The sequence below is a fragment of the Eumetopias jubatus genome, unplaced genomic scaffold, assembly GCF_037043125.1.
Source record: "Eumetopias jubatus isolate StellerSeaLion01/CBP00866 unplaced genomic scaffold, mEumJub1_p1.0 scaffold_12, whole genome shotgun sequence".
In the NCBI taxonomy this organism is placed as follows: Eukaryota; Metazoa; Chordata; class Mammalia; order Carnivora; family Otariidae; genus Eumetopias; species Eumetopias jubatus.
In genome coordinates this window covers 1718578-1743988 of record NW_028274818.1, presented here as the reverse complement: position 1 = coordinate 1743988, position 25411 = coordinate 1718578, and the positions used below count along the sequence as shown (strand labels likewise).

Genomic DNA, 25411 nt, shown 5'->3' with positions numbered 1-25411 from the left:
AGTGCTGGGACTGTAGCCTGCTTGGGATTCTCTCTCTCTCCCTGGCTCTCTACCCACTCCCCAACGTGCTCTCTCTCAAAAAAAAAAAAAAAAAGGAAAAAAGAAAATTGTCCAACAGATTTTTTTCAACAGGGACATACAAGTTAAAACCAAAATGAGACACCTTCTAAGACATCCACCTGGATGACTAAAATTTAAAACTTGGCAAAAGAAGTATAATATACCTAAGAATAAAATCTTTAAAAAATATATAACTAAGAATAAATCTATGTCCACAAGACCTGTACACACACACAAAAAATGATATTAGAGAGAGGTATACTATCTGGGGCACCTGGATGGCTCAGTCGTTGGGCGTCTGCCTTCGGCTCAGGTCATGGGCCTGGGATCCTGGGATCGAGCCCCGCGTCGGGCTCCCTGCTCCGCGGGAAGCCTGCTTCTCCCTCTCCCACTCCCCCTGCTTGTGTTCCCTCTCTCGCTGTGTCTCTCTCTGTCAAATAAATAAATAAAATCTTAAAAAAAAAGAAAAAGAAAAGAAAGAGGTGTACTATCTTCATGGGTAGGAAGAAGCAACATTGTACAGATGCCAACTTTCCCTAAATTACTCTCTAGATTCATTGCAACTCCAATTAAAATCTCAGGTATGTTTTAGTGCATGTTTTACATACGTGTTATACTTCCTTTTTTTTTTTAAGATTTTATTTATTTGACAGAGAGAAAGAACACAAGCAGGGGGAGTGGGAGAGGGAGAAGCAGGCTTCCCGCGGAGCAGGGAGCCCGATGCGGGGCTCGATCCCAGGACCCTGGGATCATGACCTGAGCCGAAGGCAGACGCTTAATGACTGAGCCACCCAGGCGCCCCTTGTTATAACAATTTATCTGTGATTTTTTTTCTTTTCTAATAGACAATTACGTCATCTGTAAATGAGCTTTGTTTCTTTTGTTCCATATTTTATTCCTTTCCTTTCTTTTTCTTGCCCTCTCTGCTGGCTAGGATCCCGCCGCAGTGCTGAGCAGCAGTATGATTACGGGTATTCTTGTCTTGTCTTTTTTTTTTTTTTTTAAATGAAAAAGCACCAGTGCAGTTTATTTTAATGCTTCTATTCACGAGGATGGTATCCTTGTCTCTGATTTTATTTTTTTATTTTTTATTTTTTTAAAAGATTTTATTTATTTATTTGACATAGAGAGAGAGAGACAGAGTGAGCACAAGCAGGGGGAGTGGCAGGCAGAGGCAGAGGGAGAAGCAGGCTCCCCACAGAGAAGGGGAAGCCCGATGCGGGACTCGATCCCAGGACGCCAGGATCATGACCTGAGCCGAAGGCAGTCGCTTAACCAACTGAGCCACCCAGGCGCCCTCCTTGTCGCTGATTTTAGAGGGAGTACATCTTATTGAAATTGATTTTTGGCTGTAAGTGTTTAAAGGACACATTTTATAAGGTTAAGGAAGATTTCTTCTATTCCTAACTGCCAAGGCTTTGGTTTTACAATAAGTGGGTATTGAATTTTCTTCTATGCTTTTCTACTTTTACGGAGATGGTTATGTTTCTCCTTTAATATGTTACTGAGGGAAATTACATGTAAAGATTTTTCTCCTGTCAAGCCAGCCTTGTATCCGTAGGATGAATACAACTTTGTCATGACAGATTATGTGTTTCATACACTGCATAACAAATCAACCCCAGACTTGGTGGCTTAAAACAATGTTTTTTTCCTTCTCACTATTCTGTGGGTGGGTAATTTGGATTTAACTCAGAGGAATGTTCTGCCAATTTCACCTGGACTCACATGGCTGCAGGTGTCTGGTGGCTTGAGTAGGGTGGGCGGCCAAGGCTGGCCATATTCACACCTGTCGATTGTCCGGCTGAAAGTTGTGATGCCTTGGTTCTCATCCACATGGCCTCTCCAGAGGCTGGCTTAGGCTCGTTCACATGGAAAAAGCAGTCCAAGTGGACAAGGGTGCAAGCTTTAGGGTTTCCTCTTCTTTTTTTTTTCCGGATTTTATTTATTTATTTGAGAGCGAGCGAGCGAGCGAGCGGGCATGAGCCCGGGCAGGAGGGACAGAGGGAGAAGGGTAAGTAGACTCCCTGCCGAGCGGGGAACCAGACGCGGGACTCGATCCCAGGATCCCGAGATCATGACCTGACCTGAAGGCAGACACTTAACTGACTGAGCCACCCAGGCGCCCCAGCTTTAAGGTTTCTCGAGGCTCAGGCTCAAAAATAATATAATGCCACTTCCACCACATTGTATTCATCTAGTGGAGTCACAGGCCAGCCCAGACTCAAGGAGTGGATAGAGGCCTCCTTGAGGGGGCAGCTGCAAACAATTTGTAGACATTGAAAATCTACTTTAGTTTGCTAATATTTAAAGATTTATTTATTTATTTGAGAGAGCGAGAATGAGAGAGAGAGGGAGGGGGAGAGAGAGAGAGCACATGAGAGGGGGGAGGGTCAGAGGGAGAAGCAGGCTCCCCGCGAAGCAGGGAGCCCTATGCGGGACTCGATCCCGGGACTCCGGGCCCACGACCCGAGTCGTGGCTTAACAGGAGAAAAATCTTTACATGTAATTTTGTTTGTGATTTTTGTACTTATGTTGGTAAGAGGGATTGGCCCCAAATCTTCCTTTGTCACACTGCCTGTGTGCAGTTTAAGAATCAAGGTCATACTCACATTATAGAAAGAGGTGGAGAATTTTCATTTCTATTCTTTGGAAGAGTTTGCATAAGATTTCAGTGCTCTATTCCTTGAGAGATCTGTGCCTTGCCTATAAAATGTTTTTGGCCTGGTGTGTTTTGTTTTGTTTATAGAAAGATTAACTACCAATTCCATTTCTTCAGTAGGACCATTCAGACTTTCTATTTCTTCTAGAATCAGTTTTGTCAAGTTATATAGATACAGATACACACACATTTTTGTAAGGAATTTTGTTTGCATTTTCAAAATTGCTATCATCAGGGGGTGCCTGGGTGGTTCAGTTGGTTGGGCGACTGCCTTCGGCTCGGGTCGTGGTCCCGGAGTTCCGGGATCGAGTCCTGCATAGGGCTCCCTGCTCAGCGGGGAGCCTGCTTCTCCCTCTGACCCTCCCCCATCTCATGTACTCTCTCTTTCTCTCTCTCTCTCCCTCTCTCTCTCATTCTCGCTCTCTCAAATAAATAAATAAATCTTTTAAAAAAATTGCTATCATCGGGATGCCTGGGTGGCTCGGTTGGTAAGTGTCTGCCTTTGGCTCAGGTCATGATCCCAGAGTCCCAGGATCAAGTCCTGAATTGCTCAGAGGGGAGTCTGCTTCTCCCTCTGACCCTCCCCCCCCTCGTGCTTTCTCTCTCTCTCTCACTCTTTCTCTCTCAAATAAATAAATAAAATCTTTTAAAAAAAATTGCTATCATCAAGTTGTGGTCAGTCTTCTCCTGTCTTTCCAATCGTTGGGTCTGCCCCACGTTCTTCCTCAATTTTTGCCTTCCCTCTGCCTGCCATCTTACTGGAGGTTTGTGTACAACTTTTGGCCTTATTGATCCTGTTTTATGTTTACTACTCCATTGATTTGTGCCTTTTTAATTTTTAAAATTTTTTTAAAGTAACCTCTCTGCCCAATGTGGGGCTCAAACTCACCACCCCGAGATCACGAGTCACATCCTCTACCAAATGAGTCAGCCAGGTGCCCTGATTTCTGCTTTTATCCTTAATATATCCTTCCTTCTGTTTTCTTTGAGCTCGTTCTGTTCTTTTTCTAATCTTTTAAAGTTGGCATAGTTCATTAATTTTCAGCTTTTTAAAATTTCTCAATATAAGCGTCTTAAGGCTATAAATTACCCCTGAAAAACCACTTTGGCCATCTCCCACAAGTTTTGTTCTGTAATTCTATAGTATTTTCATTGTTGTTGTTATAAAATATCTTTTTTTTTTTTTAGGTTTTATTTTTACGTACTCCCTACACCCAGTGTGGGGCTCTGAGATTATGACCTGAGCCGAAGGCAGACACTTAACTGACTGAGCCATCCAGGCTCCCCTAGTTTTGCTTATTTTAAACTTTATATGAATGTAATCATACAGGACATACATTTTTTGTTTCTTGATTCTTTCCCTCACTATTATGTTTGTGAGATTCGTCCATATTGTCAGATGAGCTGTGGCATGTTCATTTTCATTGTTGACCAGTATTTTGATGTGTAGATATATCACAGGTTCCTTATCCAGTCCATTGGAAAGGGATTTCTGGTTCGTTTCCTGTGATCTCTATGATATAGATGATTTGAAATATGTTAAAATTTGCCTTATGACCTGATATGTGACCAGTTTTTGTAATGCTTCATGTAGGCTTGAGAAAAATATTTGTTTCCTAATGGTTGGGTGTGTGGTTCATGAATATTCCTGCTCCTTTTGTCTTAACCCCAGGCTGTCTTGGTCTGTCCTTTTGTTTTTATGACCTGCTTGGCCTCTATAGTTTGAGTTTGTCATGTCTGGAAACCCTTTGGTGTACATTTTTTTCTAAGAGACTTTCCCCATTGGGCTTGAACTGTGGCAGAGAGCAGAAGGCTAACTAGCAGGAATAACTTGCCAATGATTTCGGGTGGAATGTCGCAGATGTGGGCAGTGCAGAGGGTGGGAGCCTGAGGGCTTGAAGGTAGACCCTCTGCAGGGAAGTGGGAGGGGGAGAGGGATAAAGCCTGACTTCGTGTGAGGACTCTTGACATGATTCTAGGGTCAGAGTTGCTGTCATCCGTCTGCTGGCCCTTTGGACCGCTCGGCCCCTGGCATGCTTTCCAAGTCTGTATCCATGAGTGGCATCAATTGCCTTTTGGGCTGCTCTGATCCAGCTGGTGAGTGGGGGGGGCGGGAGTCAGGCAGCGGGGGCCCCTTGCCCTGTCTGTCTTGCCACCAGCCCGCAGAGCCATCTGTTCGGAGCCCGGATGTCCTGGGTTCTTTTTAACCACACACCCTTGGAAACGGCAAGATGCCTTTGTTCACATGAGAGACCTGAATTCAGGACTTTAGCATTCTGAGACCCTCCTTCCAATGAAGGAGGACATAGAACAGACTGTGGCTCCCCAGCACCCCCGGTCCCCAGAGATGGAGGACAGTTACCTATAATGCACCTTGTCCTCAAGATGAGGACCTGGGAGCTGGGGTGAAACCTGTGCTCTCTCCGTTCAGCAGAGACAGAACTAAGACGTCAGGCCCCCAGGCCCCTGCTCTGCAGAGCCCTCCCGCTCTGTTCCCTGGCCCCTGAGCTCTTCAGCTCCACTCCAGTCAGACCCCACCTCCCTCCCTTCTCCACAGCACCAGCCCTCAGGAAAGGCTGCCCAAGCACCTGCAGCCTGCGAACCTGATCTAGGAGGGGGTGGGGGAGGCAGCCCTGGACACTTCTTGTCTCCTTTTGTGTCAGCAGGAAATTTCTACCAGTCCTCTGCCACTGACCTCAGCCAAAGGTGAGTTTGGGAGACCCGCAGCCCTTCAAAGGCCTAACTGGAAGAGGCGCAATGGGACTGGACCATGGATTTTGTAACTCTAAGGGTCTCTGCTTCCTGAAACGTTGCTCCCCTTAACATTTTTTTTTTTTAGATATTTCTTTATTTATTTAGAGCAGGTGCACATGAGCGGTGGGGAGGGGTGGAGGGAGAGGGAGGGAAAGAATCTCAAGTAGACTGTGCTGAGTGTGGAGCCCGATGCCGGGCTTGATCCTGCAACCCTGAGATCATGACCTGAGCCAAAATCAAGAGTGGGACACTTAGGGCGCCTGGGTGGCTCAGTTGGTTGAGCGACGGCCTTCGGCTCAGGTCGTGATCCTGGAGTCCCAGGATCGAGTCCCGCATCGGGCTCCCTGCTCGGCGGGGAGCCTGCTTCTCCCTCTGACCCTCCCCCCTCTCATGTGCTCTGTCTCTCTCTCATTCTCACTCTCTCAAAATAAATAAATAAATCTTAAAAAAAAAAAAGGGTGGGACACTTAACCACTGAGCCACCCAGGCGCCCCTCCCCTTAACATTTCTGATCAAAGGCCTCCAGATTTCCTTCTCCCTGAGCGTCACAGGAATTCACCCTCTTATTCATTGGCCAGGGAAGGGTTAGAAAGTTCCCAGTAGCCCCATCGGATAGTAAAGGAGTTAGGGAAAGAAAAGTTGTATCCAGACCCCAGGCCGTCTGATGAATAAGACAGTGGCACTTGCTTGCTGTTGTCACTGAAGACAGGTGAGTGGGCAGAGCGGCAGCCGGACAGTCTTAGGGGGAGACGGTGGCCCAGGACCCCGTGGACAGCTTTGGAGGTTCAGATAACTGACCAGTGGGGAGTGGCTCTGGCGGGGTGGGGTGGGGAGGGCAGGGGCTGCAGGCCCAGCTCGGGAATTGCCTGGAGTCTGGGAAGTTCCTGCAGCCAGGAAAATAAGCGCACAAAATCAGCACCTGTTTATTTGGCTTCTGCCGCTGAAGCCTGGTTAAAGCGGCCCGGCTCTCCCAGACAGTGCGGCTGAGTGCGCTAGCCATGGCCCTTTAAGTGGCCAAGCTCTGATTCGTGGTCCTGAAAATCTCTAGCTGACACATCCTCCTGGCTCTGGGTTTGGGATTAGCTCATGGGATGGGGCTGATGAAATCCCAGGAAATCCACTCCTTGTTGGCTTTAGGCCCGAGGCCCTTTCCAGACAGCGCAGAGGGTCGTACACAGGCTCTTGTGTTTTGAGGCGAACATGCCCTTCTGGAGAGCCCTCACCCCATATCTGTCACTGGGGAGCAGCGCAAGAGGAGACTGGGCCTGAGTGAGGTAGGAGAGGGGGAGGAGCCTGGAGTTTTCCTCCCAGATGGAGGGGCCTGGCAGCAGTGGGCCACAAACATCTGTCCACATCCGTGAGGCAGGGGTGGGCTGAGGCGCCTCCGTCTGCAGGCCGTCCTCAGCCCTCCTTTCTCCCCTCCCCGCCAAGGCACCTGCCTCGCCGTCTCCCCGGAACATCTTGTTTCCCTTTCCCAGCTCCGTCTCCACCTCCTCACCTCTTCCTTTTCCGTCTGCAGCTGTGGCCGACTGGAAGGGGGCTTGGGAACCTGGGCAGGCTCCCCACTGCAGCGCACACTCAGCTTCCTCCTGGGCATGACCGGAAAGGCCAAGGTAGGAGCTGGTGGGGAAGCAGGAGGCCTGGGCCCCCCTGCCCTCCCTGCTTCCATTCCTCCTCACCCCCATCCGCTCCCCTCTGCAACTTCCCAGGGAGACAGACACTCAGGGCAGTGGTTCACATGCTAGCTCTTCCAGACTCCCTCCCTGTGTCCCGCGGCGTCAGCTTTCCTCTGCTTTCCCCATACCTCCAGCTCGGCAGCCAGCTTCAGCTGCAGACAGCTGGACCAGAGGAAGGGCAGGAGCTTCAGAAGCCGAAGGGTGGCCCAGCCCTCCCTCCCTTTAGGCCCCCCGTAGCTACAGAGGTGGGCAGCAGAGATCTTAACCGTTGGATATAATCACGATCATAATTATAGCAATACTTTGTACTTCTCCGGAGAGTATTAGGGTTTGCAAAGTGCTTTTACACTTGCAGTTGTATGCGTGGAAGTGGCAGTTGAAAGAGTTGAAATTAGACCACAGGCAGAGGGGAAGCCTGGAAAGTGTACGGTTATGGAAGCACACGCACACCCATGTGTGTGGGGCTGTGCAGGGTTCTGACCCCAGGAAGTTGAAGGTATTCTGCCCTCTCCCTTATTACCAACCCCGGGGCTCTGTGAAACCAGGGTCTCTGCCCGCTGCTTGAATGCGTTGCCACTTTCTTCATTTACTGGCAGAATGAGCCACCCCCTTTTCCTCTCAAGGCCTCCCCAAGTATGCAAATACTTTCCAACCTGGGGCGGCTTCTGAGCATTGAAAGAAGCCCCAGAGGAAACATCCTCCTATTCGGCTCCAAGAGCCATGGGATTCTATCCCCAGGAAGGTTGCTGGGCTCCCCCCCCCCCCGTCCCCTCCTCCCACAGTGCCAGGCTCGCGCCTCTGCCAGCCTCGGAGCCAGGACCCCTCTTGCACTGGGAAGGCAGAGATGAAACCCGCTTGATAGCACCTGCTCACCACAGGCCACACTGGGGAGTTTGAGGCCTGGGACCACACAGTCTGAGAAGAGGAGGAGCAGCTAGAGAATCTTAAAGCTGGGGGTGGGGGAAGGGCGGGGGGGTGGACAGGAGGGAGCCCAGCTCTCTAGGGAACCAGGCAAACGGCGAGCCCTGGGGTCTGAGGCCAACGTCCTGGGAGCTGGGCCAGCTCGGTGAAGTGTGCTGCAGGAGCCGCCCTCCCTGCCGGCAGTGGGAGTTGGCAGGGGAAGTGAGCACCGCCCAGGGGCCATCCCCATCCCCAGGGGTCTGCGTTTGCCCACCCGTGGCCCAAGTTTGGTGAAGGGTAAAATCGCCGGGTGAAGGGGAATGTGGGCAGCATGGGTCCCGACAGGCAGCAGGAAAGAGCCAGAGTGAGTCAGGACCTTGCTGCACTGGCCCTTCCTCGCCTGGGCCTCTGGTCCAGTCCTCTCCCCGCCTCACGAATGTGTGTGCCTGCCCCACTAAGCCCCCTCCGCCCCTCCTCCCTGCGCAGGACTGCTCCTAAGCAGGTAAACACCAGGGGGTGCGGCTGGACCGAAGTCCAGCAGTGAGAGAGGAAGTGGCTTATTCCTTCCTATTTGACTAGAGTCAGCGCGCTGGACAAAACACTTCTCCAGAGGTCATCTCCTTTTATCCTTATAACACTCTGGCAAAGATAAGTATTTCAATTTCCATTTTGCAGACAAGATAACTTAGCGGTGCCCCAGCTATTCAGAGGCGGGGCTGTGTTGCAGACCCAGAGCTTTGACATTCACACGCCTGTCAGTAAACCTCACCTAACCCACTTTCCCCTCCCTTCCCTTCTTGCACCATCTTGGGAGGGATGGCCCCTGGAGTCAGTCATGCTTCAGTCTTTCCTGTCCTGGAATATACAAGGTCCAGAGCCATGAAAAGAACACACACGCTCGTGGGCACCGCAGCTCTTGGGCCTGGCTACCTCTGGGACTCTAACTGTCCGTCTACTGGCCAACACTCCGACACCAGGTTCCTGCCTGGGATGGCCTCTGACCCAGGAGGTGCGCGGAACGCATTTGTCAAGTTAAATGAGCTATTTTATTTTATTTTTAGATAAATAAAGGGGGACAGAGGGGGAGAGAGAGGGAGAGGGAATCTTGAGCAGACTCTGCCCTGAGCGTGGAGCCCAAATCAAGACTCCGGGCAGGGCTTGATCCCACTGTGAGATCATGACCCCACAGCTGAAACCAAGGATCAGAGGCTCCACGGACTAAGCCACCCAGGTGCCCCTTAAGATTTTATTCGTAAGTAATCTCCACGCCCAGTGTGGGTCTTGAACTCACAGCCCCAAGATCAGGAGTCGCCTGCTCTGGTGGTGGCTACTTTTAGATTCTGGCAGAAATTAGGGTTGCCTTTTGTTTAGGGGTATCTAAAAAAATAATTTCTGAAAATCTGGGAAGTATCACTGGATAGGAGTGGGGTGGGGGTGGAGGGTTTGGGATGCAAGTGGTGTGCTTTTGGAGGTGTTCCCGGGGATGCGGAAGATGAATATTAAGTCAGGCAGCAGGCCTAGCTCAGGAAAAGTCCAGGTGTTTCTCAAGGTGGACGGGTTTCCTGTACCCACCCCCAAACCCCTGCCTGGCCACTCATCTCCTAAGGGGAAGAGGTGGACACAGGTCGAGGGGTAGGCTGGGATACAAAGCCCACTGGAGATGGGGGAGGAGGCAGGAAAAGGCTGGAACCTTAGGTCTGCTTTTTTCTGAGTCTGGGGCCTGAGAGCTCTCAGCCCGTGGGATTCCCGTCCTGGCCTCACGGTCCGCCCACTGGGTGCCCAGGCTGCAGTGTGGCCTTTTAAGATTCCATCCTTAGCCTGTGGCACTCTCCCACCCCAGGCCTGGGAGAAAAGCGGAGGTCTGGGCCCATCCCTGGTCTCCGGGCCCCTAGTGGGCGGAGCCGGGAGGCCGGGACTCTGGCTTCTGGTTGTCTGTTTTTAAATTTAGTACATTCCTCAGCCCTGCCTGCTGACTGCGGGGAGGCTAAGTCTGGGGTTCCGGGCCAGGATTGCTGGTTGGGGGAGTTCCTAGGGCCTTCCCGTAAGGTCTCCCCTGCAGGTGCAAGCCTGCAGGAACCGGCCTCCCTCCTGGCCCTGGGAAAGTCCTTTTCTGTTTCTAATGTCCATCCAGCCTAGAATGGGTCGATCCCCTCTCCTTGTTTCTGGTCTTTGCTCCGCATGGATCCTAAACAGTGGAACGGGTGACGAAGAAGGTGATGAGTTGTGAGGCAGGAGGGAGGCTAGAGGAGCAGTGTGGGGGTGGTGCCGGGGGGGGGGTGAGGAGCCCAGCCACTCAGACAGTGGTGAGGCATGGAGCCCAGAACAGTGGCAGAGGCTAAAATTGGCACCTACAGGAGTGCTGAGTTGGGTTGGGAACCTGCTGCTGCAGCCGGGGCGGGAGCCGCTGGCTCTGGGCTGGGCCTCCTCTCCCTCCTCCCGACACACCTGCGGGGGCCGGAAGCGGGCAGGACCGCGCGCACGCAGGATGCTCTGTCCCGAGGCTCTCCAGAGAGATGGGAGAGCCTGAGAGGCAGAAATGAACTGTAATGTGAATGGTTCTAGTGTGTGTGGGGGGTAGTTTCCGAGCAACAGGAAACTCAGCAAAGGTGGAGGCTGGCTCAGGCTGCGGCAAAGCGTCCCGAAAGAATGCCCCGCTCCACCCCGCCTCTTGGGGAGAGACTGGCCAGACCCCAACTGCCCCCGGACCGGGGCGGGCCGGTGTCTAGTCTCTTGGCTCCGGCGTGAGAAGCAACGGAGCGAAGCGGGGCTAGACACAAGGAAGGACTTCCCGGGCCTCGCGGCCCCCGGAGAAGGGGGGCGGGGCTCGGGGGCGGGGCTCGGGGGGCGGGGCCGGGAGCGGCCGCGGAGCGGGGCGGGGCCGACGGGGGGGCTGGTGGGAGAGCTCTCGGGCGCGCACCCTCGCCTCCACGCCCGGTAAAGACCAGCCTTTCGCTTCCCCTGGTTTTCCCCGCCCTCCCCCCCTGCCCTGCCCCCAGCGGCGAGCGGGGCCTGGCGGCGCGGGCAGAGCGGGCGGCGGGGCTCCCTGCAGAGCGCGCGGGGCGGGGGCCGCGGGGCTCCCGGGCCGAGGTCGGCGCGGGCAGGGCGCGCGGGGCCGGCGGGGCGGCGGCGGCGGGCGGGCGGCGGGGCGAGCGGCGGCCAGCGCCCCGGGCCCGGCCCGGCGGCCCCCGCCCCCGGGCCCGCGGGCAGGCTCGCGTTTGAGGAACTGCGCGGGGCCGCGCGCGCGAGCCACCTTCCTGTCCCGGGACCGCCCGCCGCCGCCGCCCCGACCATGTCTCGGATCGAGTCGCTCACGCGCGCGCGGACCGAGCGGAGCCGGGAGCTGGCGAGCAAGGTGGGCTCGGGGCGGCCGGGCCGGGGTAGGAGGTGGGAGGGGGAGTGCCGGGGCCCCGGGGCGCACCGATCGCGCCGCGTCGCCCCCTCCAGCCCCCCCACCCCCCGGCCCTGCCGCCCCGGAAGAAAGTTGCTTCGGGCAGGGGCCGGGCGGGAGGAGGGAGGCGCGCGTGTGGTCGGGTGGGCACCCCTCGGCCCGGGGTCGCCGGCGTGGTCGGCCCCCTTTGTCCCCGCCATCCGGCGCAGGGCCCGGGAGGCCCGGTTTCCCGGTTCCTCCCGCCTGCCCCGCCGCCGCGGCTCCCCCCTCCCCCCCGAGACAAAAGTCAGCCCCTCCTCCTCCGGCAAATGGACTTTCCAGCTGTGATTCACTTCTCCCCTCGGGTGGGCGGGTGGCTGGGGTCGGGACGGCGGAGGGACCACGCACTTCCTCCCCGAGCCGTCACCCTCAGGTGCCGGGAGCAGAGGTCTTTGTGTCGCTGGGACCCGTTCCTCCGCCCTCAGGGGTCCTGAGCACACCTGTTTCTGGAACAGGGGGTCTCAGGTCCCCGACCCTGTCTGGCCCGCCGGCTTCCGAGTCCCCTCCTCTCCCGGCGTGAAGCCTTAGGCTGACTCGCCCGCCCGCCGGCACTTCGCCTCTGACCCTCCTCTTCCCCGCTCTCCTCGCTTCATCTTGGGACCCATTCACCTGCTATTTCCAGAGCCTGGGGTGTAATTATCCTTGGCCCTCCCTCCTTCCCAAGTACCCTTTATCCCTTCTTTGTACCCAGGCCCACTCTCAAAGGCCATGACCTCTGCACACCCCAGACCCCAGGAAATGAGGTGTAGGTGCACAAGTTAGAGCTGGGAGCGCTGGTGCATGCGGAGGGCACCTCCCAGCTGCCGGGGCACCCACACTGTACCCATTATCAGGAGGGACAGGACCCCACCAATGGCTGGTTTAATCTCTGGCTTCCCTCTGACCCCGGTGTCCTGCCCCGGGTCCCTGCCTGTGCTTGTCACCACCACTGTTCTCCCGGAAAGGGGGCAGTACCCTTTGGGAGCCCCGGAAGATGGTGGAAAGCTCTCCCCCCCACCTCCCTCCTAGCTCCTAGCCTGGCTACCTGTCTTGAGGCTAAGTTGGGAGAGATTCCATCCTGGAACTTTTCCTTCAGGAGCTGGGATGAGATTGTGCCAACAGGAAAGCAACTAGGGATTTGAGTAGGGCCTAAGACAGGAAGTATGCTGGAGACGTGGGCGGCAGCCGGGCTGCGCTCTGCTTGGGCTCCTCTCACCCCTGCCCGGGCCAGGCCCCAGCCCTGAAAGTCTGTTTATTTTTCAACCGTTTGAGCTGAGACCCTGGAGTAGAGCCAGGGGTAGGGGTGGGGGTGGGGGGGGGTTGCAGAGAGATTTTTTGAAACCGCGGAAATTTGGTTCCACCCTAAAAAGGAAAGCCAAGAGGGAGCCGTAGGGGGCAGACCTGGAGAGGGGTGTAGAGAGGGGCTCTGGGAGCGTAGATACTGGGGTCTTTTTTCGTTGGGAGGAGCTGGGGTGCCAGCTACCTGGGTCCTCATGCCTTGGTCTTTTTAGTGGTGGGGGGCCCGGGGTTCCGGAAGCTTGGCTCTTTCTGTCCGGCTAGCCTTGGTTTGGGGAGTGGAGGGTTGGGGGGGCTGAGTGGGTGGATCTGAGGGCAAAGCGCCGCTGGAGGAGGGTGGTTGTCAGTTTGGGTTGGTCGGAAGGGGAGGGCCGCCTCCGGAAAGCTGTGGTTACAGAAGGGGGGAGTTGGTGCTTGGCCAACAAACCCTGGATCCCCCCACCCCCCTCCCCCAGCACACCAGCTGTCTCCTTTCTTTTTATACTGTGGTGGGAAGTAGAGGGGGCCCTGCTGGAAATGAGATTATTTGAGGAAGATGGTCTCCCCTGCTACCTATTTGGAAGGATGGGTCAGAGCAAGCCCTGAGCCCACGCCCCTGGCACATTCCTTGCCTGACACCTGGGAGCCTCAGAGCAGGAGAAATCTGGGGGGAGCATAGCTCTTCTCCCCATCCTCACCAAGGCCGTGTGGCCCCCACCCCACGCTTCTTGTCTTGTCACCCCTTCCTCTCCACTCCTCATTCTCTCTGCTCTGCTTCCTACCTTCCCAGGCCCAAACCCCACAGGCCCCTTCACCTCTGGCCCCCGGCTCTTCCCCCTCCTCCCCCAAATCCTAACCTTCACATCTCTCAGAACAAAGGGTCCTTTCCTGTCTAGCAGAGGGGTTAGCGGGCGCCTCCAGGATGGCTCCGGAGGCTGGGGTCCCTGTGGAGTCTCCAGGACCCCGGCCCTGGAGTGTGTGGGGCAGGTGGAGTGGGAGAGAGGGAGAGGCGATTTCTTTGTTCTGAGTAAGGAGAGGTGGCTGGCTTTGTGTGCAGGACAGACTGGGAGAGGAGCGGAGCCAGAGAGGAGGGGTGGGCGAGCAGGGAGGGGTTGGCCGGCCTAGCAGTTTGCCAGGAAGTTTTGCAGGAGCTGGGGGTCCCTAGGAGGTTGAAGCTTGTAGGGGCACAGGAAGAGATGCTGGGGGCCATGGAGGTTTGGGACGGAGCAGAGGGGGGCAAGTCACCGAGTGCTGCAGGGGGTTGCTCATGTCTGGGGAAGGGCCGACTGGGCTCAGCGGAGGATTGAGAGGGGCCTGGAACCGACCTTGGATCCGGGAGGGGACAGATGTGAATGTGTGACTCCCGTGCACGCGTGGGACCTGTTTCGGGTACGTGTGTGTGTGTCTGTCTGTCCCCAGATGCTCCGGGTCACTGTCCTGAGCGGTGGTCACCAGATTAGGGGCTCGTGCTTTCTGGAAGTAGTTCCATGTTTAGCTTCCGTGTCTGGTTTGAGGGCGGACTAGGAGCCTGAGCGAGCAGATTGGTCAGGGCGCCTCGTCCATTTCTCTTATGAGAAATGGACGAGAGGAGCTGGCCGGACCCTTCTGGGTTTGTTTGTGTCTCCTGGGGGAGGGGTGCCAGCAGCAGCTGCCCCCTCCCAAGCCAGCCGGCCTGCCCTGTGCCAGGAGGGCAGGGAGTCCTGGTAGCTATTGTTCGCCGGCACAAATGCCCGTCTGTTCGCCCTCCCCCCCTCCCCTCTGCTGTCTCTCTCCTGACCCGACAGGTGTGACCAGGCAGGGGGCAGGCTGGGGGCCAGGATGCCTGGGTCTCAGGGCGCCTGGCCTGATTTTATTCCCCATGGCCCTTAGTGCCCCTCTTCTGCCTGCCAGTGCGCCCACCCCCATTGTCTGGGGCTCATCCTCATTCATCAAGCGAGTATTTATTAAGTGCCTTTGTGTGTTCAGTGGTGGCTTTTTGTGTTATGTTTCTGGCTTTGGCGCTAGCGTTTCCGTTTGGCCACCTTCTCCTTGGCCTGCTGCCTTCATCTTGTCCCTGGAAGCTGATGCAGGAGCAGAGCCTGGCTGAGGCCATCCCAAGCCCTCTTCTCAGTCCTGTGGCCAGGGACCCACTGCCCCCCCCCCCCCCCCCGCCCAGTTCCCAGCCCAAAGCTCATCCCCAGGACTCAGGGCCCTTTGCAGCCTATGACTGCACCCCTGCTGGTCCGGGGCTGAGCCGCAGGTGACTTGAATCCCAGTGCAACCCCAGTGGGACCTTGGGGGCCCTCTGGTCACCAGACAGAGGCCTCAGCATCTTGGGGAAGGGGCTGCTGCAAGTTTCAGCGGGAGTAGAGGTGATTCCGAGCACCTCGTGACTCCCCCCAAGGTCTTGGTGTGGACGTCCCTGACGGAGGAGCAGGTACTGCTGAGCGCTTGGGCCTTGCGGGGACTGGCGCTGGCCCTCCTGGGGGGGGGGGGCTCTGCCATCCCTGCTGCCCGCCGGGGAGCCCAGGGAGCCAGGCTTTGGGATTACCTTCTTCATGCCTCTCACATGGGAGGCAAGGTGCCTATTAGGGGGCAGACTGTCTCTGCCCCGGAGCTTCTGAGCCGCCAGCTACGGTGCCCTCTGCCCTTCACCTGAATTTCTTCCCCCAGAGTGACCAAGATCTGGAAAGACAATGGAGGGAAGGCTTGGGCTGGCCTCTTCTGGCCTCCGGAGGAAACCCTCCAGGGCCTAAGCTCATAGAAAGCAGAGGAGAAGTGAGACGGGGAGACGGGGTTTTAGTGGCGCAGGGCGAGGGTGCTGCTGGGACCCCGTGTCGCTTGTCCGTCCTCCCACCCATCCTGCCTTCCCGTCCAAGCGCACGCCGACTGCCTGTTGTATAGGCTGTCGAGCCAGGTGCTTTTGGATGCCCTGTTCACCGCTTCCTGATGCAGCCGGAGACGCTTCCGTGAGGCCGTGCGAGCAGGAGTGGCTGGACGCTGGCTGGGCAGGACGGGACTGAACCGGCAGGAAGGGCTTCGGAGCGGTGGGGGTGGCCCGTGTGGATTGGGCATCAGGCCCGTGTCTCGCTGCGGGGGTTGGGGCGTGGAGGCGAAGTGCTGTCCTGCGGGTGGGCAGGTACATAGGAGACCAGTGGGACCATCTTAAGAATGCCTGGAAGACAGTAGGATAGAACCGAGCAGAGCCCGTTCACTGCATCTCGGGGACAGCCCCCCCCACCCCAGTGGCCGGCCCTGCGTCCGTCCATCCTCCCGGCCGGGCGCTGGGGCCGGCACAGACTGCGCGGGGACAATAGTGCTAGGCAGTGCCAGGGCCGTGGCTGCCGGGCAGTGGCCAAGGTGGGGCGTGCTGCTGCTGCGGCTGCCGGGGGTCCCTCAGCGAGAGGCTGAGTGTGGGGAGCAGGGGAGACTGGGCCCAGAGCCTCGGTGTCTCCTGTGGGCCACTGATGCCAGGGAGGGAAGGGCCCGAGACACTCTGCTCTGGCTGCCCCTGCCCTCCCTCCTCCCACCTCTTTCCCAGGTGAGTCTGCAGGAGGCCGAGGGCCTGGAGGGCAGAGACCTGAGGGTGGAGGGAGTGGGGACTTGGAGCAGCTAGGGCCGATCTCCAGCACCTCCCCTTCTGGAGCTCACCCTGACCCAGATGTGTTCTTCTCCATGTTGGCTGGTCCGATGCTTTCAATGCAAGCATAGTGAGTGCTCCGAGTTATCTGCGTCCTAGAGAAGGCTGGCAGTGCAGGGCAGGAGAGAGGGGGTGTGGCGGTGAGGAGAGACCTTGGGACCTGGTCACTGAGGTCCCCCGTCATTCAGAAGGGGATTTGATCTAAGGAGCTATAATTTGGAGCAAGAGAGATGGAAGTTAGACCAAAGTGAGAATCTTCTAGCGGCCAGATAGGTAGGTACCAGAGTAGAAGGAAGGAGGCCCGGAACACTGGAGGCTGGGGCTGGAAGAGGCTGGGCTTCCCTAACCAGGCCTGGGGGTGGGGGATGGGGTGGACTGTAGCGGGGAGGTCAGGAGGGAGAGGCCCTGGGCAGTCAGAGAAGCCACTGGGGGAGGAGGTGTAAAGGGGAAGGCAGAGGGGAGGGGAGGGGAGGAGACTAGGAAATAGGAAGAGGAGGAGGAGAGGGGAGAAGTAGGCGAGGGAAGTGGGGAAAGACCCTAAGACCTCCAGGCTTTGCTTATCAGCAGACAAAGCTGGAGCTTCTGCGCTTCTGCCTGGAGCCAGGGGAGAGAGGACCCCCCCCTCCCCAACTCCACCCGGGGACCTCAGGGCACTGTGGCCCAGCACCCTCTGGCCCCCACGCTGTTGACTCAGCTCCTACATACTTCCCTTTTCTGCCCGGAGCACAGAGTGCCCTCCTGGCCCCAGCGCAGTGTGGTTTCCCCCACCAGCCTCTCAGCTGCTCGTGTGCGCGAGCCAAGTCAGGCCCCGGCCGAGGGCTCTCCCCAGCGCCCCAGCCAGGGTTCCCCACGCTGGGGCGCCTGCCCTCAGCATCAGCAATCTGGACCCCGCTCTGTTCCTGGGAAGCTCGGAAGTCCGGGGGGTGGGGGTGTGCTTGCCTGTCCTGTTGGCTACCCTCTCGGTGTGGGGTGGGGGGAACGTCAGGGGTCTGAGGTGACCGCCGAGGAAGGTCCTGGAGTAGGTGGGAAGGAGGGCATCTCAGGCTCTTGGGGGACAGAGACGAGAGGCGGAAATGACTTGACCCGCAGCTGGCTGCCAGGGCGGCAGGGATGGGCGCCCCCAGCCTCTGAGGTTCTGGGGTACTCTGTGCCCCCTCTTGCTGGAGGCCGGAGCCCAAAGAGAAGGGTGTTGCAGCCGGAGGACAGAGGGTAGAGGCCAGAAAGGACTCGGGATGGGAGCCGGGTGAGCGGGAGGAGTGGGAGCTCGCCCGGGTTTCTGAGGGTAGCATAAGGAATACAAGTCAGACTTCCTGCCGGAAGGAAGGAGACCCGTGGGCTGAGTTTCCTTCCTCCAAGAGACCAAAGCCAGGTCCAGCCTCCCATAGGGGCCCTGGCAGTTTGGGATCCTGACCCCTGGGGTGGGGGGTGGCAACGAGGCATTCCGGCCTCCAGCCAGTCTACTGAGGGGCTCTCTGGCCTCCCCACTGTGACTGCGGCGCCCGGCTCCAACACCCGTTGTCATGGTTATAAGAGCAGCTAACTCCCCTAGATCTGAAAGCGCTGGTGAGCTGGCACCCTCTGCCTCGCCCGCTCCCCCTCCTCTCTGCGCATCTTCCCCCAGCTCTGAGGAGAGCGTACAGCAGGCTGGGGGCGAGCAGAGCAGGGCTGGGAGGTGCGGGGAGGACGCCGGGCTAGAGCCGGGGAGATGAGTGCCCACAGGAGGCAGCCTAGCCGCCGGGGCCAGGTAGGTCAGGGGCCGGCCTGGGCCCCCTTGGACAGCTGCCTCTGACACCCTGCAGCAGGCCCTTCTTTGGGAAGGGGTGTCTTTCCGGCATCACCCCCTGGCCTCTGCCCTCTGCCTGTCTCTGGACACCCCGGGCACCTGACACCTTCAGCCTCACTTCCTGTCTCTCTCACCCCTTCCGCAGACCCGGGAAAAGGAGAAGATGAAGGAAGCCAAGGATGCCCGCTATACCAACGGGCACCTCTTCACCACCATCTCCGTCTCAGGCATGACCATGTGCTATGCCTGTAACAAGAGCATCACAGCCAAGGAGGCCCTCATCTGCCCAAGTAGGTTGTGTGGATCCTGAATGTCGCTCTGCCTCGCTGCCCACTGACCCTAACCTTGCCATCTGTCCTTTCTGCCCTGGATCCGTAGGGTCACTCTCTGGGAGCCCCAGTGGGGCCCAGGGCCAGATGCTTGAAGCTTTCGCTCCCTTTCCTCCCTCCGTGGGGCACAGCAGGGCTGTAGGGGAGTCAGGGGCGGGGGCTGGGGTGGCGCCCCTTGCAGCTGCTGTCCGCTGGGTGTCCCCTGGCTCCGGAGCAGCTGCTGAGGGTTATAGGGAAACTGCTTGGAGAAGGATCAGGAATGTCCTGCTGGTGGAGGGGGTGGTGGCCAGCCGCGGCCTTGCACCTGGTTCTGCCTTTCTTCCTGGGCAGAACTGGAAGGTCAGGACTCGAGGGTCCCCGGCCCCTCCCTTTCTCTTCACTGCGTGGAGCCTGAAATGCTTGCCTCTGCAGTTTGAAGTAGAGGATGGGATTAGGAGCCTCCCTCTCAGATTTCCAGTGTGACAGATAGACCGTGGGAAAGAGGGAAAGCAGCAGGAATGCGTGCGTTGGGGGATAGCGGTCGGAGCTCCTGACCTTCGCCCACCTCGGAGGGCAGCCCCGTATTTAGGAGTCCGAGCAGGGCAGTCTTCCTCCCCTAGGATGCCAGCCTGCCTGCACAGAAGGCCCCTGCCCCCCAGTCTGTGGCCGAGCTGCGGCCCCCTGAGGTCTGCGACTGGTGCTCCGGCTCTCGGTCCCTGCGCAGCTGGAGAGCCAGGGAGGTCTCCCTGCTTTCTCATGACCCATCTTGGAGTTAGGACGATGAGGAGGGAACCCCAGGCTGGATCCCCCGAGACCTGACAGAGCTCCCCAGCAGGAAGCTTGTTGCCAGGGGAACCGGGGAGGCAGGCGGCGAGCCGAGCCGAGCGCTATTTTGAGAGCAGGTGGAAAGCGCTGGGGGTAGAAGAAGGGAGCTCTAGGGGAGTGGGGCAGCCCCAGCCCCCTCCAGTCCTCCCCTCCACCCCACCCTGCCCGCCTTGTATTTGTGGAAGTGAGCCTGCTGCTGGGTATTGTCTGCAGGAGTCGCAGGGTTTCCTGTTGTTGCACGCAGCGGAGGGAGCAGGAGAGGGAGGGGCGAGGCACGTTGGGGACAGGGACAGCCAGCCGCCCCACTGCCAAGGCCTGGCCACTCCTCCTCTCCTACCCCATGGCAGTCAGAGCGTGGGGGCTGTGGGTTTGCCCTGGGCCTGGAACGGGGGGACGGTAGGGCTCAGAGCTGAGCCGCGGGGAAGGCCAGCAGGCTCTGGGGGAGGACGGGGCAGGGTCTGTCCCCACTCCAGTACTGGGTCCGGCAGCCTTTGAGTTGCTTAGGCCTGGCCACGGTTCGTGGGCGCACGTGTGGCCCAGCAGCAAGGGTCTGGCCTCCGGACGCAGCCATGCCGGGGTTTCAGTCCCAGCTGCACCACTGGCTGACCTCTCCGGGCGGCGGGCCCCTCATCTGTAAAATGAAGATCTTTGAATCTACCCCCAAAGGGTTGTTAGGATCAAGTAACTGTGGGCCACGTGCTGGGTGCTCGGGGGTGCGAACCGCCCCCTGCCCCTGGCCCCCACCCCAGCTGCTCTGTGCCTGCTTCTGTCCCGTGGGCGTCGTCTTCCATCTGTCACTCTCAGCCACCCCTGTGCTCCTTGAGCTCGTCTCTGGCAGCCAGGAACCCCTTCTTCCCTCCGGGCCACCCCTCAGGTCACCCAACGAGTCAGGATGGCCACCTCTGCCCCTCGCCTGATTTCCTGCTGGAAGGAAGAGGGAGGAGGAGGCGTGGGGAGGGCCGGGTCCAGCCGCGGCTGGAAGGTCTGGGCAGAGGGGCGTCTCAGACGGCGTGGCCAGGGGGAGATGGGTGTCTGCATGTGGGTGTGTCCCCTCCCGTACCACCCGGCCCCCCCTTCACCCTCTCTACCCCACCCTCCCAGCCTGCAATGTGACTATCCACAACCGCTGTAAAGACGCGCTCGCCAACTGTACCAAGGTCAAGCAGAAGGTGAGACAGCAGGGCGGCGGGCAGCGGGCTGGGGAGAGGGTAGTGAGTGTGCCCTTCCCGTTCACTCCTCGCCCTGTGTTCCTCACCGTGGGGCCGTCCACACCCTGCACCCCAGGCCTCGCGCCCCGTGCGGCCAGCCCGCTGCTCTGGACACATCCCCCAGCGCTGGGCTCGGCCACCCTCATGCCCGTGACCACTGTGCCGGCTTTCCCCCGAGGGGCCAGCTGCCCAGCTCCTGCCCGAGCCCGTGGGGGAGGCCCTTGGTGACAACTGTCCCTGGTGTCTCTCTTTTGCTCTGTCCCAACAGCAGCAGAAAGCTGCCCTGCTGAAGAACAACACCGCCTTGCAGTCCGTTTCCCTTCGCAGTAAGAGTGAGTCATGGGGGCGCGCAGGAGACCCCGTGCAGGACCCCGCCCCCCCATGGGACCCCTGCCGGGACCCCAGGCCCCTCAGCCCGCGGGCTCTGCTGCCCGCTCACGGTCGTTCCCCACACAGTACCCCTGCCTCGGTTGGAAGTGCATGGTGGCCCTCAGGGATGTCCAGCCTCTCGGGCCGGGGGGCAGGGCAGAATTCTCGCGGCGGTGAGGCTAGGGTTGGCCGGTCGTCCGAGCACGCACGCTGCTGGCCGGTGCCGTTCACACAGCTTTGGTGCCGCACAATGAGCGGAGTCGGAGTCCCTCCTCCGCCACCAGCAGAGTCACCCTGGACGAGTCCCCTAGCTTTCTGAGCTTCAGTGTGCTCATAGGCTTGTTTCGGGGACGAGATGAGCCAGGAGCGCGTTAGAAGAAGCACACGAGTGTGTGAGGTGGCGCTGCTGTGACCTTTCCTCGACTTTCCTCGACTAGCAGCCCAGCGGGGGTGGGGTCGCAGAGGGGGCCTCCTTTCTAGTCCACGGGCCTGGGAGGCCTGGATCGCGGGGAGCAGCAGCGTTGACGTTTGCCTGCTCGCTGTCCCCCCTCCAGCCACCCCCCGGGAGCGGCCCAGCTCTGCCATCTACCCCTCCGACAGCTTCCGGCAGTCCCTGCTAGGTTCCCGCCGCGGCCGCTCCTCCTTGTCGCTGGCCAAGAGCGTCTCCACCACCAACATCGCCGGGTGAGCGTCTGCCTGGGGAAGGGACAGCCAGGGGCTCAGACGGGGGGGCCGGGGGCCTGGGGCTCAGACGGGGGAGGGCCGGGGGCCTGGGGCGTCCCTCCTGTCCCTGAGCTCAGGACCTTCGACGGGGAAGGAGGGCGCAGGGTGTTGCCTCTCGGACCCCAGCCTCGGCTCCCCATGTGGGGCTCTGCCCCCGCGCTGGGGTGGCACAGGCTCCCTTCCGCCAGGCACTTCAGTGACGAGTCCCCCCTGGGGCTGCGCCGGATCCTGTCGCAGTCCACAGACTCTCTCAACGTGCGGAACCGGGCCCTGTCCGTGGAGTCGCTCATGGACGAAGGTGATGGCCGGCCCGGGGAGGCCTGCGGGGGGCGGGGCGGGGCCCGGCGAGCCGAGTCGGGCTCAGCCGGGGGCCCTGCTGGCGTCCAGGGGCGGAGGTGCTCTACAGCGAGCTGATGAGTGACTTTGAGGCGGACGAGAGGGACTTCGCAGCCGACTCGTGGAGCTTGGCCGTGGACGGCAGCTTCCTGCAGCAGCAGAAGAAGGAGGTGATGAAGCAGCAGGACGTCATCTACGGTGAGCCAAGACCCCCGCCCACGCTGATCGTGCTATAGCCAGGGCCAGTCGTCTGTGACCTTCCTCCAGCCAGGGCTCCCCGCCTCCCCCCAGACCCCTGCCTCCAGCCCACCCACGAGTTGCCATAAGGCCCCCGCCTTTTGGGGCTCTTGGTCTCCCAGGCCCCATCTTTACCCCTTCAAGTCGGTTCTCCGCCCTCGCTCCTGGCCTCTTCCACGCCTGGCACCATGCCGGCGACTCTGGGAAATCTGGACGTGAGGGGACGCGTGGTCCTCGCCCCAAACAGCTTACAGCCTGAGGTTGGCAGAGCATAAAGAGGAAACGTGATTAAAGAATCATCTAAGACCATACCCGTGCAGAATGTCACCCTGGAAGGGACCTTAGGAACCTCCCACAAGCCCGGAGGTCCCCGCCGGGCTGACCAGTGTGGCCAAGCCACAGTCGGGTCCAACGAGCTGTCGCCCCACAGAACTCATCCAGACGGAGCTGCGCCACGTGCGGACGCTGAAGATCATGACCCGCCTCTTCCGCACGGGGATGCTGGAAGAGCTGCAGCTCGAGCCGGGGCTGGTGCAGGGGCTGTTCCCTTGTGCGGATGAGCTCAGTGACATCCACACGCGCTTCCTCAGCCAGCTGCTAGAGCGCCGACGCCAGGCCCTGTGCCCCGGAAGCACCCGCAACTTCGTCATCCATCGCTTGGGTGACCTGCTCATCACCCAGGTGAGGCCGGATCCAAGGGCAAAGGCGTGATCGGAGTCTGGGGGCGGAGGCACGGGAGCCGGTGAGGCAGGAGGCCGGAGGGGGTCCCGGGGATAGGGTGTGGCTTTGAGGGACACGCTGACCCAGCCCCGCGCCCCGACTGCTAGTTCTCAGGTCCCAGTGCGGAGCAGATGCGTAAGACCTACTCGGAGTTCTGCAGCCGCCACACCAAGGCCTTAAAGCTTTATAAGGAGCTGTATGCCCGCGACAAAAGGTTTCAGCAGTTCATCCGGGTGAGCGGACCCCTGCAGGACTCACGCCCAGAGTCACCCCTAGTGGCTCAAACCCCGCCTCCTCTTTCTTGGGGCGCATGGCGGCTGCCGCCACCGAAAGGCCAGGTTCCCACCGACCCCTGTGGCGCGTGTCAACAATAATCCCTCCGAGCGAGCGATAATCCCTGTTCACTCCTTTGTCTGGTTGGTCCTCGTAGGAAACCCGGGGCACAGTGCTCCCCATTTCCAGATGTGGTCACCCAAGCCAGCGGGAGGTCAACAGCCAAGTTAGGGCCGTCACCAGAGCTTAGGCTCCAAGGGCCGTGTTCTTTGCCGTGCCCCCCCCACCCCCGGCCCCACGCTGGCCCTGAGCCCCATCTCTGCCCTTGTAGAAGGTGACCCGCTCGGCTGTGCTTAAGCGGCATGGGGTACAAGAGTGCATCCTGCTGGTGACCCAGCGCATCACCAAGTACCCGGTGCTCATCAACCGGATCCTGCAGCACTGCCACGGTGAGGGAGCCGGCCGTGCACGGCTGTGCGGGAAGGGCTCTCTGGGGTGAGGAAAGGTGACCCAGGGAAAGGACCGGGTCAGCTGTGGAGCCCGGGGCCACCTCTGTCGATGGGATCCGGACACCGTGGGAACTGGGGCGGGATGGAAGCGGACTAGCCGGGCCTCATGCTGGCCCTCGGCACAGGGACCGAGGAGGAGCGCCAGGACCTGACCACGGCACTGGGGCTGGTGAAGGAGCTGCTGTCCAACGTGGACCAGGATGTGCACGAGCTGGAGAAGGGAGCCCGCCTGCAGGAGATCTACCACCGTATGGACCCTCGGGCCCAGGCCCCGGTGCCTGGCAAGGGCCCCTTCGGCCGAGAGGAGCTTCTGCGGCGCAAGCTCATCCACGATGGTTGCCTGCTCTGGAAGACAGCGACTGGCCGCTTCAAAGGTCAGCGGTCAGCGTGGCGGGCCAAGCGGGAGCCCAGCACCAGACGTGGAGAGGGAGGGGCATCCAGCCTGTGGGCCCTCTCTCTGCAGCCGGACATCCGGGGCCCAGGGGCAGGGAGATGCAGCAAAGTCCGAATTCTGTATTTCACTGCATGGGCCACACAGGGCTTCCCTGTCAGGATGGGTCCTTGCGTGCCCAGAGAGCTACGAGCTTGATGAGGAAGACAGAGAAACTCCAGGACCAGGGGACTAGAGTGGGGCAGCTCGCAGGGCTGCAGAGTGGGCTTCGGGAAGACAGCCAGGAAGGCCCAGGGCAGGGAACTGAGCCAGCGAAGGACAGGCGGGGATGGAGAAGGGAGAGGAAAGAGCAGAGGGGACCAGGCGGGGGGCCCACCTTCCGGCCTCTCCCCCCAGACTGCCCTGGCCGTGTCTCTCCCACCTGAAGGGGAGTGGCAGGCCGCGGCTCTGGGCGTGAGGAATGAGGGCCAGAATGAAACCGCTCCCCGGGCCCGAGGCTGCCGGAGCCCGCCGCCCCATGTCGTGAGACCCCCCCTCCATGGGCCGGGGGACGGCAGTGCTTTGCTGGCGCCTTCCTTCATCCCTCTCCTTCCCATCCCTCCCACGCAGCAGCTAAGAATATAAACTGTGGGGGTTAAAAATAGTAAGGCTGGAGAGCTTTATTTCTGAAGCATTTAGCAGAAGCCCTCCCCTCTGTGTGCCCACAGTTTAGTAAGATCGCCAAGGGCAAAGGGTGAGCATGTCTTTTCTTGACTGCGACCTCTGCGTTTTAGGGACTTGACCTTTTGTCCGTGTCCCCCCAGTGTTAAAATGCGGGACTCAGGAGCAGAGCGGCTGGAAGGTGGGGCAGAGAAGGACGGTGAAGGAGGCCTCTAGGGTCGAGGGGGGTGGGATTATTCAGCTGTGGGAGGGATGGCTGTGAAGCCTGACTGCCCCCTGCCTCCTGAGCATCGGGAGGTGCGGGCGGGGGGTTTCAGGTCAGGTGGCCAGAAAGCCCTTCTGTCAGCTGCGAGGCCTGGCCTTTTTTTCTTTTAGATTTTATTTATTTTTTGAAAGAGAGACAGTGAGAGAGGGAACACAAGCAGGGGCAGTGGGAGAGGAAGAAGCAGGCTCCCCGCGGAGCAGGGAGCCCGATGCGGGGCTCGATCCCAGGACCCTAGGATCATGACCTGAGCCAAAGGCAGACGCTCAACGACTGAGCCACCCAGGCGCCCCGAGGCATGGCATTTAAAGGGCGGCCCATCCTGCTCTGGGAATGCTTCTTACTCTCACAAAAATTCTGGACCCTTTCACCCGGAAAAATACACGTGCGTGTTATATTACTACGTATAATTATGCGACTTCGGGAGGTTTGCAGAGCCCCCGAGACCCAGCAGT

General features: G+C 59.2%; 1 protein-coding gene across 11 annotated transcripts in view; it reads left to right on the top strand.

Moving 5' to 3' along the window:
• The first annotated feature begins 4740 nt into the window (after positions 1-4740).
• ARHGEF2 (Rho/Rac guanine nucleotide exchange factor 2) overlaps positions 4741-25411 on the top strand; it is a 28740-nt gene continuing 8069 nt past the window's right edge. For 4 of the 11 annotated variants that reach the window (XM_088016888.1, XM_088016892.1, XM_088016890.1 and 1 more), the window contains exons 1-13: positions 4741-4819; positions 5386-5428; positions 6996-7089; positions 18281-18425; positions 20370-20437; positions 20745-20808; positions 21400-21529; positions 21757-21866; positions 21956-22102; positions 22572-22822; positions 22969-23094; positions 23466-23583; positions 23769-24017. In XM_088016888.1, coding sequence (XP_087873014.1) covers positions 4756-4819; positions 5386-5428; positions 6996-7089; positions 18281-18425; positions 20370-20437; positions 20745-20808; positions 21400-21529; positions 21757-21866; positions 21956-22102; positions 22572-22822; positions 22969-23094; positions 23466-23583; positions 23769-24017 — 1609 coding nt within the window. In that variant the 5' untranslated portion in view covers positions 4741-4755. Of the gene's footprint in view, positions 4820-5385; positions 5429-6995; positions 7090-11229; positions 11405-14897; positions 15150-17336; positions 18097-18280; positions 18426-20369; positions 20438-20744; positions 20809-21399; positions 21530-21756; positions 21867-21955; positions 22103-22571; positions 22823-22968; positions 23095-23465; positions 23584-23768; positions 24018-25411 lie in introns of those variants that run through there. The other 7 variants (XM_088016889.1, XM_088016891.1, XM_028090258.2 and 4 more) reach the window with 6 other exon arrangements.